General features: G+C 40.5%; 1 protein-coding gene across 1 annotated transcript in view; it reads left to right on the top strand.

Annotated features, from left to right (window-relative positions):
• The window catches only part of ZC2HC1A (zinc finger C2HC-type containing 1A), a 33,208-nt gene extending 16,263 nt beyond the window's left edge, over positions 1-16,945 (top strand). Inside the window, exons 3-9 of the mRNA XM_083451325.1 lie at positions 177-293; positions 2,463-2,604; positions 6,359-6,507; positions 7,785-7,860; positions 10,478-10,583; positions 12,004-12,114; positions 13,697-16,945. Of these exons, the coding sequence (XP_083307451.1) occupies positions 177-293; positions 2,463-2,604; positions 6,359-6,507; positions 7,785-7,860; positions 10,478-10,583; positions 12,004-12,114; positions 13,697-13,868 (873 nt within the window). The 3' untranslated portion in view covers positions 13,869-16,945. The remainder of the gene's footprint in view (positions 1-176; positions 294-2,462; positions 2,605-6,358; positions 6,508-7,784; positions 7,861-10,477; positions 10,584-12,003; positions 12,115-13,696) is intronic.
• Positions 16,946-17,187: the final 242 nt, after the last annotated feature.

Here is a 17,187-nt window from a genome sequence, read left to right as displayed (position 1 = left end):
CATTTGAAACTTCAACTTTGTTTTATACTATTGAGTAAGGTGGGATGGCGAAGAATACATATAAGTTTTATCCTCCCATGTCTCCCTGCATATTTGATGGGATGGCTAGGAGGAGGAGGGGAGGAAACCTACTTTCAAAATATAAATGTTGCATTTCTTTCCTCTGCTACTTGTAGAAGAAGCATGTTCCCATTTGCCAAAGAGCTGCTAATAAAAAAAGAAAAGCATTTGACTCCAGCAGACAGAGAGCGGAGGGAACTGATATTTCCACCGTCAAACCTCTGAAGCCACGGGTAGGTACTGGAGCATTAGAATATTCCCTTTTTTTTAGACAACTGTATGTCCATGGGCATGTAGTTGAATTATTAGCTGCATGTGCGTGATGACTTTGGAAGTTTATTCATAACAATCTGTGGGATATAATAAATCTAGCAGGGGGGTGGTAATTGCCTTAAGCAGCATACATCACACAATATCCTAGCTGGGATTAAATTTAAATATTTAAAAAATACTGACTGTAAAATTAATATTGGATTTGAAATATGTGGCATGATGGAATTGGGAATAAATCAAGCTTGAGCATTATCACAGTGGAACTTTGAGTTGTGGACATAATCCGTCCCAGAGGCACGTCCGCAACTCAAAGTGTTCGCATCCAGAAGTGCTGCTTCTGCGCGAGTGGCGAAATCCGGAAGTAACCGTTCAGGTACTTCCGGGTTTCTGCGGGACACAACTTGAAAAGACGTAACCTGAAGCGGACGCAACATGAGGTATGACTGTACTTAGAAGTAATTGTTCAGCGACATTTGCTTCCTCCTTAGGATCTCAGCCAGTGTGCTTATTAGGCTCTTCTGTTTTAAGGAGCATTAGTAGAGCCACTTTGTAAGGTCATAACAAAAAGTTGTCTTTTTCAAAGGAGTTCCAACAATTATGGAAGATTAGAGCAGGGCCATATTCTACTACAATCTTTGTGTCTCTTGGACTGTGGCTTTGAACACAGATTCTGTGGCAAGGATTTTTTTTTTTCAGTCAGCAAAGGGAGAGAAATTGTGCCTGTGAAAAATGCTGCATCTCAGAAGACTAGTTTTTCTTGTGTGGTATACAAAACGAGGAAATACATCATGTGCTAGCCCAGTTTCTGTTGGTATAGAAGTCTGCAAGCTGTTGGTTATACAGAATGTCTTCGATGCTTAAGATCAAAAGCTTGCATAGTCATACACCACCTGGAGTTTATTTTGTATAACAATATTTGGTGGAACAGACGTAACACAGCAGCTAATTACCAAACTATGAATGAAAGCAGGCGATACTAGTGATTCCCAAAGAATGGCTCTTCCTAACCAGGCCACATAGGTGATATCTACAGGGGACTGCCTTTGAATGCAACTCAGAAAGTTTTGCTGGTGCAGAATATGTCTGCTTGGGTACTCATTTGACCCAGGTTCTCAGAACATATGTTATTGATTCTGTACCAGTTCCACTAATTACTGATGCAGTACTAGGCTCAATTCAAGTACAGTCACACCTTGGGTTACAGACGCTTCAGGTTGCGCGTTTTTGGGTTGCGCACCGCGCCAAACCTGGAAGTACCAGAATGGGTTACTTCTGGGTTTCGGTGCATGTGCAGAAGCATTAAATCGCACTTCGCACATGCGCCGAATCGCGACCTGCATGTGCAAAGACGCGGTGCTGCGGGTTGCAAACACTGCAGGTTGCGAACGTGCCTCCCGCACGGATCACGTTCACAACCTGAGTGTCCACTTTACTGATTTTGACTTTTAAAGCCCTAGGTGGCTGGAAGTCAGGTTATTTGAATGACTGCCTGTATGAGTCTGTCTGTGCCTTAAAATAGGTATTCAGGAGGCCCTGCTGATACCATTGGCTTTTGAGATCAGTTAGATTGGTGGGCAGAGTTATAGTATTCAAAAAGACTTTCCAAAATTTTGTTTCCATTGGTTTTACTGGTACAGGATTTTGTTTGTTTTTTGGACATGCTATTGTGACATTAGCAGTGATTTTCCATGGACCAGAACGGTGACTTATATACATGGTATTCTTTAAATAACAACAGCAACACAGAGATAAGTAAATAATGTCAATAGGAAAATACAGCCAAAAGAGTGAAGTGGTTAACCCAGTGTATAGGACCATGGAAAAGGTGCACATTGCTTCCGCTTAGGTATACAGAGCTCTTTTTTGGAAATCACTGTCAGCAGTGTCTAATGAAATATTAAATGTATTGCTTCTATATTTGTTTCATAAGTGCTGTCACAACTTCCCTTTCAAAGGATCTAAATACAGCTTTTGTATAAACTCTGCTTATCTCCTGAAAAGCAACATTACTTCATAGTTAAGGGAAGATATGTATTTGTTGGTGTTATATATAATATTGTATGCCCAGCTGAAGAAATCACTTTTATCAAATTGCTAATTTGTGTATGCTGCTTCTGTTGTCTTCTTAGCCGGAGCCCCCAAAGAAACAATCAAACTGGAGGAGAAAGCATGAGGAACTCATAGCAGCTATACGAGCAGCCAAAGGAGTGGATCAGGTCCTTAAAGAAGGTGGAAAACTGCCGCCACCACCGCCACCTACTTACGATCCTGGTATGTGATGTGACGTTGTGGGCTTCAACTGCAGCATCTGCTTTGAGCAATATTGCTAATGAATGGCTAGACAGACACAACCTGTGTCTCTCAAAGGGTCAGGTGTTTTGTCTGGTCATAAACAAGACTAACCTACAGTTCAAGGCATTTCATTGCCTCAAAATGGGAGGGCAAGGAATTAATCCAAAAAGCCTGCAGGCAAGGTAGACTAAGAAGGTGAGATTTACCTCTTAAATGCACAGATGAAGGGAAGGGGAAACATAATCCCCAGTGGCATCCTAAAAAGAGCAGGCATTCTCCTAGGCCATGGCAAAGCTTTCAGCTGGTAGGTTCAGGGGGTGATGGAACATAGACACAGTCATCCCAAGTGGCTGAGTGCAGACCAGTAAGTCTGCTCTTGAAATCACACTTTCAGAAGTCATACCCATTATAGTCTTAGAAATCTAAAATTTAGATATCTGTAGAAAGTGGCTCTCCAGGGGAACAAAAAGGGCAGAGATGGTGAAGGCTGTGCTTGGTACTACAGCGTAAAAGAACACAGGCTTATTGATATTTTGTAAACTGCTTTGAGCCTTTTTACAATCAAAAGGTGTATAAATTTTATTAAATAAAACAAAACAAAACATTGTTGGTCTAGTAATAGTTTCGTGTTGTGCTGATTAGGGATGTGGGCTGTGACTCTTTTCCTGCTCAGATTGCAAAATGGACTCACATGATTTGATCCTGGATCAGTGGTTCACTTGAAAAATTGCAGCCTCGTGGAATCATTTGAGAGGTGGTTCTGTTCTGCCTCTGTTCTTTTAAAAAAGATTTTTTTCCTTTCTGAAAATAGGGCACATCGCTTGCCGCAGCCTGTAATGGTTAGCACATGAGACTTTTTGCTGCTGTGCACTGTATGACTGTATGACTGTATTAGAAACATCCAATGCATTAATCAGTTGTGTGTGTTTGCATAAATTCTAACTTTCATCATCTGAAGCTGTAGGATTATTGGAAAGGTCTAACATATTACCTGCTTGCTTGACTCCTGCCCAACCTGATTTGTTAAGTCTCGACTGAAGACAAGTTGAGAGGTGATAATCTCCCTTCATGTCCTGTCCCAGTGGTTGAAGTGGTGGTGAAACCTTTATAGAAAAAGCATATTCTTTGAATGCACTTACAGCAAGTCCCCTTGTGAGGCATGGAGCTTGATGGTGTCCTGTTGCTTTAGGGAAATTATATGGCAAAAAAATATGGCTGCCCCCAGTGTTTATAGTGTGGAGGCCAAGAGGGATGGGTGTTATACTTTTAGAAGTTTAAAAGAAAAGAAGGGGGGGGGGAACAAGCATCAAACGAGTTTTAGACTACCTTCGAAGTTCCTGTTATTATTATTTTACCATTTTTTCCCAGGTAGAAATCCATTAAATATCTATGAGTGAGAGAAGTTGTCTTGTCCCTTCTGAGAACTGGGACGGACCAGACTCTCACGGGTTCATCTCTAGTCCTGATTGCATTAGGGTGGAAAGGATTATTGGCTTTTGCATGTCCTAGCAGAGCACCTAGTGTTAGGAATTCTTTCTTTTCAATTCAGTAGAGGCTGGTGACTGGCACCGTTTTCTTTAGTCACTTGACCTTGTGAGTTTTGCACTTGCAGAGAAGGTAGAGACTGAAAATAAAATGGAGGCGTGGGACAAAATGGCGGTAACTAGGCATCAACATTTTCCACTTTCCTCCAGATGAGTGTTTTTTAGCCGTTACGGCTGCAAAGATAGACTTCAAAGATACTGCTTAAGTAAGCAGTGCTCATGGAAATCTCTAAAACTAGGGATGTTCCTGAATAAATGTTTTATGTATTTGGAATTACTTTACTCCCCAGCAAAGCTGAATATCACCTTTGCATCTAGCAAAATCAAAATAAATTATACTAAGAATAAAATCACAGAATAAGCAATGCAAAATTAGTTACGCAGAATTTTAATGGTTTTTTTAGCTTGGGCGTCACACAGCCATGGATATAATATTGTTTTTTCGGTCTATTCTCCTTCCCAAAGTGCTGTGACGGAATCATTCTTGTGTCAAAAATTGCAATGCTGGAAAAAGTTACGTGTCTGTAAGAGAAAGTTCTCCAGGCTGCCATTAGATCCTCGAGTGGCTGGGGCAGCCCAGCCAGATGGGTGGGGTATAAATAATAAAATTATTGTTAGGCTCACCTCTTTGCATTTTTGACTTTGCCTTGTAGGAGTATTTCGATGGCACTCAGATATAATCTGGAAAGCTTATAGTTAACCAAAAGCTGAGTCTGCTTGCTATATTTGGTTCCCAGAATGTTCTGCTGCATCTTGTACCGGCAAAGGATGAGACAGCAGGAATAGTGCTTGGAGTCCCAGTGACAGAAAATTCCAAGAAGTCTGACAAAACACAAGCTTGAGCTAATTTGAAAGTGTACTCCTTGCCAGTGATGGCAAAACCTCCTGTGTTTCTCCTTTACTGTGATGTCTGCTGTGTTGTCTAACAGAAGGTTTCCAGTTGGTTAAAGGCCCTAAACATGGTCAGAATAGCTCCCTGTGACTTACTTGTTGCTGAAGAATTTGTATACCGCCCTGTCTCAGGCCAGTTCACAGAATAAAAATATATATATATAAAACCACAATATACATAATCCCAATTACCCAATAACCCCCCCACCCCCCAAAAAACCCCACCATATTTTAAAAGGGCATAGCATGTCAATCAAATCAACCAAAGGCCTGGTTAAAAAAGAATGTTTTTGCCTGGCACTTAAAGGTGTATATTTGCTATATGTGTTGAGATTTTGCAATCACTCAGATCTATTCCAGCTGGATTTCACATTGGCCACTGACTTTGCACAGTGGTACCTCCGGTTGTGAACAGAATCTGTTCCGAAGCTCCGGCTGCAGCCCGAGGAATTTGCTGCCGGAGGTGGCGCTTCTGGGCATGCGCGCAGTACATAGAGCGCTTTTGCGCATGCACGTGTGGCGAAAACCCGGAATTATACTTCCGGGTTTGCTGCTTACGTATCCCAAAGTTTACGTAACTGGAGGTATGACATAAGCGGAGGTGTGACTGTATTAGAAACATCCAATGCATTAATCAGTTGTGTGTGTTTGCATAAATTCTAACTTTCATCATCTGAAGCTGTAGGATTATTGGAAAGGTCTAACATATTACCTGCTTTGCTTGACTCCTGCCCAACCTGATTTGTTAAGTCTTGACTGAAGACAAGTTGAGAGGTGATAATCTCCCTTCATGTGGTTGAAGTGGTGGTGAAACCTTTATAGAAAAAGCATATTCTAGGTCCCTTAGGGTTAGGAGTTATTTGTCAATCTCCAACTTTCTATTTTGGGATTAGGTGGTCAGGCATCAGGTACTCCTCCTGCATTAACATTGAAAAGCTAGGCTTGTATTGTTCAGCAGACTTCTTTTAATGGTGGCCTCTATCACTTGGACCTACCTCCTTAAAAAGCAAAGACCCATTTGCTTTTGGCTTTTATTTGCATTTTCTGGGAAGGCTTTTGAATGCTGATGGCTTCAATACTCAGGAATCTTCATTGATTTTTACTGACTTGCTTTTGATTTTAACACGTTTAAATTATAATGCTGTTTCAGATATTATAACAGTTTCATGTTTTCAGTTTTTATTGTCATGCACTTTGTAGGTCTGGTCTAGAGTTAAAGTTGGGATAAAACCAGAGTGACTAAATTAATAAATAACCTGTACTGTTCTTTGTGTCTCATGAATTGCTGATGAATATAGATTATATCCAGTGCCCATATTGCCAGAGAAGATTTAATGAAAGTGCAGCTGATCGGCACATCAATTTCTGCAAAGAACAGGCAGCGCGTATTACTAATAAAGGAAAAGTGGTTACTGATTCTAAAGGGAAGCTTCCTACCCGAACGCAGGTGAATGATTATTATTTGCTCAGATGAATAATAAACCCTGCCTGAAGTGAAGTAATTCCATACTAGGGGTCATCAGGAAAGGGATTAAAAATTAAAAGCCAATAGCATCGTGCAGTTATACCAATTTATGGTGCAGTCACCCTTGGAATCCTGTGTACAGTTCTGGTCACTTCCCCTCATGAAGGGAATTGTAGAGCAGGAAAAGCCTCAGAAAAGGGCAACCAAAATGGTCAAGAAGATGAAGCAACTCTGTTATGAGGAAGGTGACAACATTTGCAGCTTTGTAACTTAGAGGAAAGGCAAGTATTGGAGGACTTGATAGAGGTATATAAAATTATGCATGGTGTGGAGAAAGTTGGTAAAGAAAGGTTTTTCTCCCACTTTTATAATACAGTCATACCTTGGAAGTCGAACGGAATCCGTTCCAGAAGTCCTTTCGACTTCCAAAACACTCAGAAACCAAAGCGTGGCTTCTGATTGGCTGCAGGAAGCTCCTGCAGCCAATCAGAAGCCCCTTTAGATGTTCAGGTTCCAAAGAATGTTCACAAACCGGAACACTCACTTCCGGGTTTGCAGTAATCAGGAGCCAAAACGCCCAAGTACCAAGGCGTTTGAGATCCAAGGTATGACTGTACTAGAATTCATTGAAATCCAGTGAAGATGAATGTTGGAAGTGTCCATATTGCTTCACACAAAACATAGTTAAACTGTGAAATTTGCTGTTAGAAGAGATGGTGGTAACTACCAGCCTGGATGTCTTTAAAAGAGAATTAGACAGATTAATGAGGGACAAGGATATCAGTGGCTACTAGCTATGATGGCTGTGTTCCACCTCCACTATAAGAATCCTGCCTGTGTGTACCAGGTGCTAGGAAATGCAGGTAGGGAGAGCTCTGGTGCACTCAGGTTCTGCTTGCGGGCTTCCCAGGAATGTTTGGTTGGCCACGGTGAGAACAGAGTACTGGACGATATGGGCCTTGGACCTGATCCAGCACAGCTTTTACTTTTTTACAAACATATAAAAAGATGATCACTTCAGCCTTTACTTAAATCAGCATTGGAATTTCTGGTATGTACATTATTCTTTTCATAGTAATAGGCAAGTAGACACTAGATTTTCCTGGATGAAGTGAAAAAACCACAGCATTTCAAACCCTCTTTTTAAAGTACATTTGCAAACACCCCATGAGATACAGAGCTATTGATCGTTATAGTATTTCAAGACATGGAACTGTATGACTGAGCTGTTCAATGACTGGCTTTTGTGTCTGTTTCAGTACAAGTCGCCATCAGTAAAGAAGATGCCTCCGTCAGGAATAACACCACCAGCCTCATCACGCTTACCACAACCAAGTAATGTCAATAAAATTGTTATTTTAGTTGCATATCAGGAATGCATGAATAAATATTGTATTGCCTCAAGGCTACTAGATATAATGGCTTGGATCCTGATTTTCTTTCCATGAATGGAACACAGTTTTCCTGCCACCCCATTTCTTCTATTCCTCGGGGTTGAGGAATCCTTGGTAATAGATATCTACAGATGGCTGTTGCAGCCATTACTTTTTGTGAATCTTGGACCCAAGCCATTGCAGTGTGCATGCAAACTTCTGTAGTCTTCAGGTGGCTGTTGGTCTGCACCTCCCATTATCCCTGGCATTTGGCCATACGGACAGAAGCTAATAGGAATTGCAAACCAACCACATCTGGTTTCCCCACCCCAGCTCTCCCATGGTTTATTGGTGTTTATCATCACGGCTTAAGAATTTCAAGTTGAAACAGAAGGCCAATGATATGTACCTTCCCATGGAGCTTGTTACTTGCAAATGTTGCTACAGAGTTCAGTAGCAGGATTCATCTCAGATATGTGCAGACATCCCTGGAGAGCTTCTGCCAGTCAGTGTAGACACTATTGAGCTAGGTAGATCAGTGGCTCACCTGTGTACAGTATAACCAGAAGGGGATTGAGTGAATGCTTTGAGGCTGCATACTGTGATAAACTCCTTGTGCTCTTCTCAGTCATCACATTTTAAAAGATAAAAGATTTATTTTATTGCTTTAAAGGTGAGATGTAGAATCTTGAAAAAGGGACGCGGGTGGCGCTGTGGGTTAAACCACAGAGTCTAGGACTTGCCGATCAGAAGGTCGGCGGTTCGAATCCCCGTGACAGGGTGAGCTCCTGTTCTTCGGTCCCTGATCCTGCCAACCTAGCAGTTTGAAAGCACGTCAAGTGCAAGTAGATAAATAGGTACCATTCCAGCGGGAAGGTAAATGGCATTTCCGTGCGCTGCTCTGGTTCGCCAGAAGCGGCTTAGTCATGCTGGCCACATGACCCGGAAGCTGTACGCCGGCTCCCTCGGCCGATAAAGCGAGCTGAGTGCCGCAACCCCAGAGTCGGCCATGACTGGACCTAATGGTCAGGAGTTCCTTTACCTTTACTTAGAATCTTGAAAACAATTGTGCAGTGCTTTCAGGCCTGTTACTAAGGCAGTATTACCTCTAGGAGAGTAGGAGATGAGGAAAAGGTACGCTTTCGAGACAGTGTACATTGCCTCTCCTGCCTTCCTGTGTTGCCTGTTGTGGTTGCTTCTTGTGGCCATTTAAAACTACACAAAGAAACTATGATGCTTGTTCGTCCTGACCTGAGAAGAACATTTCAGTGATTGGGTAGGAAGGTGATGTATCAAACAGTGGGGAATGCTGGAAAACAGGCAGATTTATTTTTAAACATTTGCATGGCTACTGTAAAATACATTATATTATGACTTGTAGGGCAGCTAGCCTTGCTTGTGGTATTGATATGCTTCCTGAATAATGAGTCAGCATGTTCTATTGCATAGAGCTTTGGGTTTGGATGGGGAAACCTGGCTTGAAATCTGGTTGGCTATTATGAAAAATAAGATGCTGAACTAGAACTGTATTTTTTTCTAATACAGAAAAAGTATGTTTATACCTTATGTTTATCTTCATAACTCCCACACAGCCTGAAGTCTTCTGGGTAATTCTGGGCAAGTCGTTATCTTCCATGATTGCCCTGCTAAGATGATACTAGGCAGTTACAGGGTCACTTCGGTGCTCTTTATAGTGAATAACTCTGGACTTCATTTCTCTCTGCCCCAATTGGCCAATGCTTCCTCTCCCCACTGGCCCAGCTTTGCTGCTTTCTCGGTCAAAATCTGCCCATCCTGAAGTTGCTGTTTATTTACAGCAGGGGAAGGTTGGGGAGACTCATAGTTAACGTACCGTATTTTTTGCTCTATAAGACTCACTTTTTCCCTCCTAAAAAGTAAGGGGAAATGTGTCTTATGGAGCGAATGCACGCTCTGCAGCTATCCCAGAAGCCAGAACAGCAAGAGGGATCGCTGCTTTCACTGCGCAGCGATCCCTCTTGCTGTTCTGGCTTCTGAGATTCAGAATATTTTTTTTCTTGTTTTCCTCCTCCAAAAACTAGATGCGTCTTGTGGTCTGGTGCGTCTTATAGAGCGAAAAATATGGTACTTCGCTGGGACTAATTCATACAGTCCTACCTTGGAAGTTGAACAGCTTAGTTCCCGAACTTTTTGGCTCCCGAATGTCGCAAACACGAAAGTGACTGTCCCGGTTTGCGAACTATTTTTGGAAGCCAAATGTCCGACGGAGCTTCCATGGATTCCAATTGGCTGCAGGAGCTTCCTGGAGCCAATCAGAAGCTGCGCTTTGGTTTCCGAATGTTTTGGAAGTCGAACGGATTCCGTTCAACTTCCAAGGTACGACTGTATTTTGGAGGAGGTGGTATATGGGGAGGAGGATAACACCCTCCCACCCAGCAGTACTGCAGTTGCAATCCCATTTGTCAGCTCTGACAATCTCCTCTTAAATCAGGGTATCAAGTCACAGAAACTCCCTCATCGCATGTAGTTTCATGATGTGAAGTAAGAATAAAGTAAAGCTGCTAAGCACAGAAATGATGTTTCCGTGTTTATTTAAAAAGGTACACCTGCAAATAAAATTCTGTCTACAAGTGGGCCAGTGGGAAGTAAAATCCAAAGTTTGTCTCCAGCTCATAAAAACTCAACAAGGACAAGTCCCCAAACAGGGTAAGTGCACAGTTAACGCTGTACGCATAGTATTTAATAAACACCTTTGAATACTTCGTCCTTCGTGGTGGTTTCTGTGTAAAAGAGTGGATTTTATAAATACAGTGAAAACCTGTGCAGCACAATAATATTTTGTTGAAAATCACTAGGTTGAAAATCAGTTAGTCTCACACAGATTCTCAGGCGCTGTGTCAATCAATATATTCTGTGTATTGCGATTACTCTTGCTGCTGAATGTTTGTGTGGTAGACGCAATGGAGGAACATCAGCAGGAAGCTCTTGATATCAGTAGCCAATGCTAATTTGGGCTAACGGCCCCAAACAACTACATATTTTTCTCTTGTACTCTAGGTGGCAGTATTTGATCTCTGCATGAAAAGCAGATAAACGTATTAGCAGCAATAGGGTTTAGGGCTTATACTTGAAAATAAATTTAGATGTTGCTTTTTAATTGTTGCTGCTATGAGACAGTGTGTGACAATTAAAAGAATGCTATTCAGAATATGTATGTGGCTCTGGTGTATTTTGAATTTACTATAGTGTTTGCTTGGAGCTGCTTGACTTCTGCCCTCTCATTTAGTTGAACTTTGTTTTACCATTTCTCCTTTGTTGTTTTTAAGTCTCTTCATGTTTAAAGGGGAAGAACCAAATCTAAAGTAGAGATTTTTATCTTTGGGCAGTACGTCAAGCTACTGAACCTGGAATTGGTTTAAATAAACACTCCCGAGACACTTCAGTGTATGTGACAGCCTAGTTTGTGGGTAATTATCTAGCCAGAAAACAGAACCAGACTAGCAGCTGCAATCACCTGCCCACTGGAGCCCATATGTGCAAGAGCTTCCCCGTTCACTTCTGTTGGTAGTAAACTGCTTTGAACATGGAGATGAATGCTTGGAACTGCCTCTTCCCCACTGAAGTTAATGGGGAAGCCTGCAGAAATTGAATTTCATGTGCACATCTAAGCACCTCTAGAATTCGGGATCAGAGCCAAAGAATTCAACACGGCAAACATTTGCATATCAAAGGTGGAAAACTATTCCCAGCTGGCAGGCCAGATCCCAACTTCTCCACCCAGGGTGCCATGTTGACAGGTGGGTGGGGCCAGCCACCTGTCAATCATCTGACATCGTGACGACACCAGTGACAGTTCTAAATGACAGCACACCTTCAGGAGGGAACTTCCTACTGCAGTTGATCCCAGTGTAACTTGTTGTCAGAGCCAATTTGTTGTTTAGGATGGTCAGTGAACCTTAATGCCTCCCTTCACACCCCAAGCACCAGTCCCCACTGGCAACCCTGGTACATACAGAGAGACCTCTGTGTGCACAGCAGCTTATTGTGTGTTGACACTGGATCGTACCCTAAGCTTTTGCTTGCTTTAAAATTCTGCATAATTGACTGAATTACTGTTATCTTTTAGAGGGTCCATGAAATCACGGACAGTTGCTCCTACTAACGTGGCACGGAATGCTGGCATAGGTATGATGGCAAACAAAAGAAAAGCTTATAGTACTGAAAACTACTCAAACAGGTAATTAATTATTTTTGCCTTTCTGGAAGTATTTATGGCTTTTATATATCTGAAGATTAATGTCTTGTTGTTGGGGTGTTGTAGTTACACTTTAAAAAAACAATCCAGCCTAGACACTTGATGGGGGGGAGGGGGGGGATAACATCACAAATAAATACTGAAGGATAAGACAACTGGCCTTGGAATGGAATACTTAAAAGAATCACAGGCACGTTTGGTGGGGACATGAGAGGGCCTTCTCAGTGGCTGCTCCCAGACTTTGGTACTGCCTTCCTAGAGAGGTTAGACTCCCTCCTTGTTCTTCCGCCAGCAAATGAAGACCTTATTCCAACAGGCTTTTGGGAACTGACGGTTTTTTAAGGAAAATGATTTTAATAGTTCTGTGCTTTTTTCTTTTTTACTATCTGCATGTTAATAGTTTTCTTTTTTATATTGTTTTCATTCTATCATAGTTTAATTAAATTTTAAGCTACCTGTCTTCTATGTTTTTACATTTCTGTGTTTAATTCATGTTCCTGTAAGCCACCTTGCGTCCTGGTTCCTGGAAAAGGCAGGAAATTAACAAATGCAATACTTACTATATTCTAAGAGGTTCAGAGGTTAACTGCTAGCATCTGCCTCTGCTTTATATATAGCACCTTGGACTTCTATTCTCTGCTCTATTGCCCACAGAATTTGAGCTTACTTGTGTCCTTTATGTCCCTTCTAGATATGACACGATCCAGACCCTTCCATATCTTTTCCTACAGGATTGCTTTAAAAATCAGGACTGTTATTCTGGGAAGAGATGGTGTAACCTTTCCTTTCTGTAGAGGGGCAGACCAGGGCAACTAGTAGTCACTTAACGGGAATGGCTTTATATCAGCTGAAAGAGCATGATGGCAGGCATATTGAATATCACAGGATATTCCACGGGAGCCTGATGAGGTTTCCAGTTAGCAGTGCAAGAATTATAGAATATCCTGATCACAGAACTTCTATTTCATGTTCCATTGTGGGCCAGTGTGGTGTAGTGGTTAAGAGCGGTAGACTCCTAATCTGGGGAACCGGGTTCGCGTCTCCGCTCCTCCACATGCAGCTGCTGGGTGACCTTGGGCCAGTCACACTTCTTTGAAGTCTCTCAGCCCCACTCACCCCACAGAGTGTTTGTTGTGGGGGAGGAAGGGAAAGGAGAATGTTAGCCACTTTGAGACTCCTTAAAGGGAGTGAAAGGCGGGATATCAAATCCAAACTCCTCCTCCTCTTCTTCTTCTTCTTCTTCTTCTTCTTCTTCTTCTTCTTCTTCCATTGGGCCCTTACATTTGACACAAGGGCCTATTAATTTGATTCTTTCAGTTTATTCCATTGGCCTAAGGTTCTCCAGTGCTAGCATGGAGTTTGAGTTGTATAATCCAGCAAGGAAGTATTGTGGGATTTTATTTTATTTTGTAGTAAGAAGGCCATGTTTTTGGAATGATACGTTACTGAAGAACTATTGTAAGGGAAAGGTCAGAATGAATGCTTTGCAAATTATGCATAAACTATTAACATTTATCTAATCTCTATAATGTTCTCCATTTTGAATGTTCAATGGCTGATGAAGAACTGGATATGACAGTGGAGACTGCTCATCTGTCAATGGAGCAAGTTCAAAAAGCAATGAGGGAAATTCACCTGCACAGTTACCAAAATTCTGTTACGAATGCGGCGCCAAATACCCGGTGGAATCTGCAAAATTCTGCTGTGAATGTGGAGTTCGAAGAATGGTTTTGTGAACACCTTCTGTAAAGTAGGATAAAAGAGAGCTCCTCTGTTTGCTATGGCTGCATGGAATTCTGCCCTGTACTTTCCCATCTGAACTTGTGCTAAAACACCATAGTAATTTTCTGAGAGCAATTCTTTTTGGTTGCAGAATAATTTATATATATATAAATATACTGTATATAATTGATAGGTACCTGAAACTGTGCCATTCAAGAAGGTATTCTTGAGACACTGTTGGAAATATCTTTAATGGAGCGAATTAACTCAAGAAGTGGGGGGGGGGGGGTCGTTTTGTTTTTTGTAATCCTGCTATGTATTACTGTATATTCTTACATGGTTCTCGTTATTCACCCATAATAGTGTTACCCCGAATAAGTTCATCCAATAAGAGAATCTAGAGAATATTGGCTGCTGTAGATAACTTGATGAATAGGTTCTCATAAACCTTACTAACAAACAAAAAAGGTTCAGATTTACCGATCTTGTTTATGATATTATTCTACCTGATTGTCATTTTTTCCGAGTCTGCTTTCAAAACATGTTATAATGTCCATTGTACAGATGCTTCATTTGTGTGTGGTACCAGATTTTCCCCAGTCAATTTTCACATTCCTTTCTTTAAATATAATTCTTAGTTTTGCAAAATAGTTCACCTTCAGATATCTATGGAATCAATTGCCAATGGCAGCCTTTCCTGCAAACCTCACTATAATGAATGGAGGACGTATAAGTGGTACTTTGAATCTCATCCTTTATCAAGCTTCTCCTACAGCGCTCTCTTTTTCCATTATTTGTAAAGCCCTGCTCCTTATTTTCTAAAAACAAGTATAAGCATAGTTTTAATGTTTGTCCAGTAGGGTCTAAATTATTATGCCCACTTTATAGAGTTTTGTGGCTATTGCAATGATGGTAAGATATAATAGAAAAAGAATCACTTGTTATATAATAATAATAACAATAATAATTAGTAGAACAAATGAGTTTCAGAACATGGTACCTGAATAATACTTTTTCTTCTTCTTTGCAGTATCTTTTGCTTAGGGGTTTTTGGTAACTTCTGCAGCCAAATCAAAATAAACTGGCTTCACAGGGAGTACATTGACCCACTGGAGCCCTTAACCTATATCAGTATTGTTGTTTGTCTTAGTAATAGCATACATTTTCACAGAAATTATTTTTCCTATGGAGAAGAGCCCTCATTTCTGCCTTTCTCAGAATCATTTTGACCTTTTTGGTTCCAACAGTTATTTCTAAGCCGTGGTCACATCTTATAAAGAAACAATTTAACCTGTCAGCTGGGCACTTTGTAGTATTTGACCTGACATTAATCTAACCTTATTTTCATCTTTTCCAATGATGTGACTAATGGCAACCGGAAATGCAACTGGTTGATCAAGCTACTTTTCCTGCTTCAACTTTCTAGTATGCTTGCTGGTGGTAAATTGAAGGTCCCTTATTATTAGAGTTAACAAATTCATTGATGTAGGATTGTTATTTGTGGATCTTAGGTTGCTCAGAAATGAAAAGTACAATTTTAACTGCAGTATCCAAAACCTTGTCCTGTGACCCAATTTTCAGTTCTATACAAATGGCTAATATTCAGCCATTATATAATGCTTAGTTGTTCTGCTACAATGGCTAATTGTGGGGGAACTGAACCAGTACTGGAGAAGATGTCTAGAACTTCATTGAGGTGTGCACTGTTATGCATAGCTCACATTATTCTCCCTCTTTTCTTAGGTGTTCCTTCCAGACCTTTTCTTTTTATTAAAAAAAATTATGAATACTTTGTCTGCAATCTGTATTAGTAGATTAGTGTACTATCTTTGATTATATATAGTTACATTTTAATGGCGGGGGTAAATTCAATAATTTAGGAAGTTGCACTTTTAAAGGTTTTCATTAAAACAAAAAACTGAGCCCAATATATCATATTGCTTCATGATGAAATCACTATAATGGGCATGTTCAACCTAAACCAGAAATAATTATGTGTGTTGATTTAGTACTTGAAGGCACCATTATAAAATCTTAAAGAGTGATTGTTCTGTGTGATGAGCTCATCCGTGTGATAGAAATCAAAAAGGCATCGACAAACCTAACCACTTATAACGAAAATGTTATTGATGTTAATGGAGAATCACATTTCTGAACCAATCAATGACATTGCATCATTTCATAATAGAGTTCTCTGTCTTTAAATGGTGGTGGTTAATCTATAAAATAATCACTTTAAACATGCAGTAACATTTTGTTTCCATATGAAAGGGTCTCCCCCTCTTCTAATCCTCAGAATACTAAGGAAAACAAGAGTTTTTCAAAACATTCCTTTTGCCTTTTCATTTACTAGAAAATCTGGTAAGCTATATTATACATCTTGTTTATTTGCTTGAAATCTTACTTTTAAATACATTAACGTTATGCCACAGATTTATATCTCATGTAAATGATGATACTGAGATGAGCTCAATATATTTAAGAATTCACTCAGAGTTACTTCAGGTTACTTTTAGCCACAGAGTTGACTCTACACATTTGGAAAATGTACACCTTGTATTGCCCTAATGGCAGAGCAGCACAGAGATCAGTCTTGGCATCAGAAAAGCTAATTTGTATTGTACTTAGTGGTGGAAATCTAGTGATCAATCTCTGGTATTCCACTAATTTTTTTTGCATTTTGTGAAAGAGATGACTGGTACGTTGGGAAATTTCTGAATGATCTACATGGACCCTTTTGAGAGTCTTGTGTGGATGTTGCTTTGTTTTGGGTGAGACTTCATATGCATCTTCATTCACCAAAGATCTCAAATATTTATGTATCATAAATGCTTTCCTGTGTTTCTACAGATGCTTTATTACATCTACCTAACAATACAGATTTCTTACTGCATCTGCCTGATCTTTTAATATATTGTATCCTCTCTTTTGTAACTGTCATCTAATTTCTAGTTATGTGACCTTTTATTCTTTGCTCTGACTTGCGTTTTGGATTTTCCTAAATGTTTATTCGGATCATTGCGAAAGCAATCTGTACATGCTTGCTGTATGTTATCTAGTCCTTTGTTAACAATAAAGCAATTGTTGCATACATTTATCATTATTATTATTCTTAATGTTGCATAGTAGGTTCCTTTGTTTTGTTTTTCTGGCAGCACCCTTGCTGCTAAGTTAGTACATAAGCTGTCAAATCCTGAAATCTTTCTCAATACCTGGGTGATGTGAACTAGATGTGGGCAAGCTACTTGACACTGAATCCTGATAGGGTCTTGTGGCTTGTCATACTGTTGAAAGGGTTCAGCCTTCCCTGATCAAGCAAGCTGACCTAAAGTT

This window comes from Podarcis tiliguerta (assembly GCF_965153285.1).
Source record: "Podarcis tiliguerta genome assembly, chromosome: 7".
In the NCBI taxonomy this organism is placed as follows: domain Eukaryota; kingdom Metazoa; phylum Chordata; class Lepidosauria; order Squamata; family Lacertidae; genus Podarcis; species Podarcis tiliguerta.
This window is presented reverse-complemented; position numbering and strand designations above follow the sequence as displayed.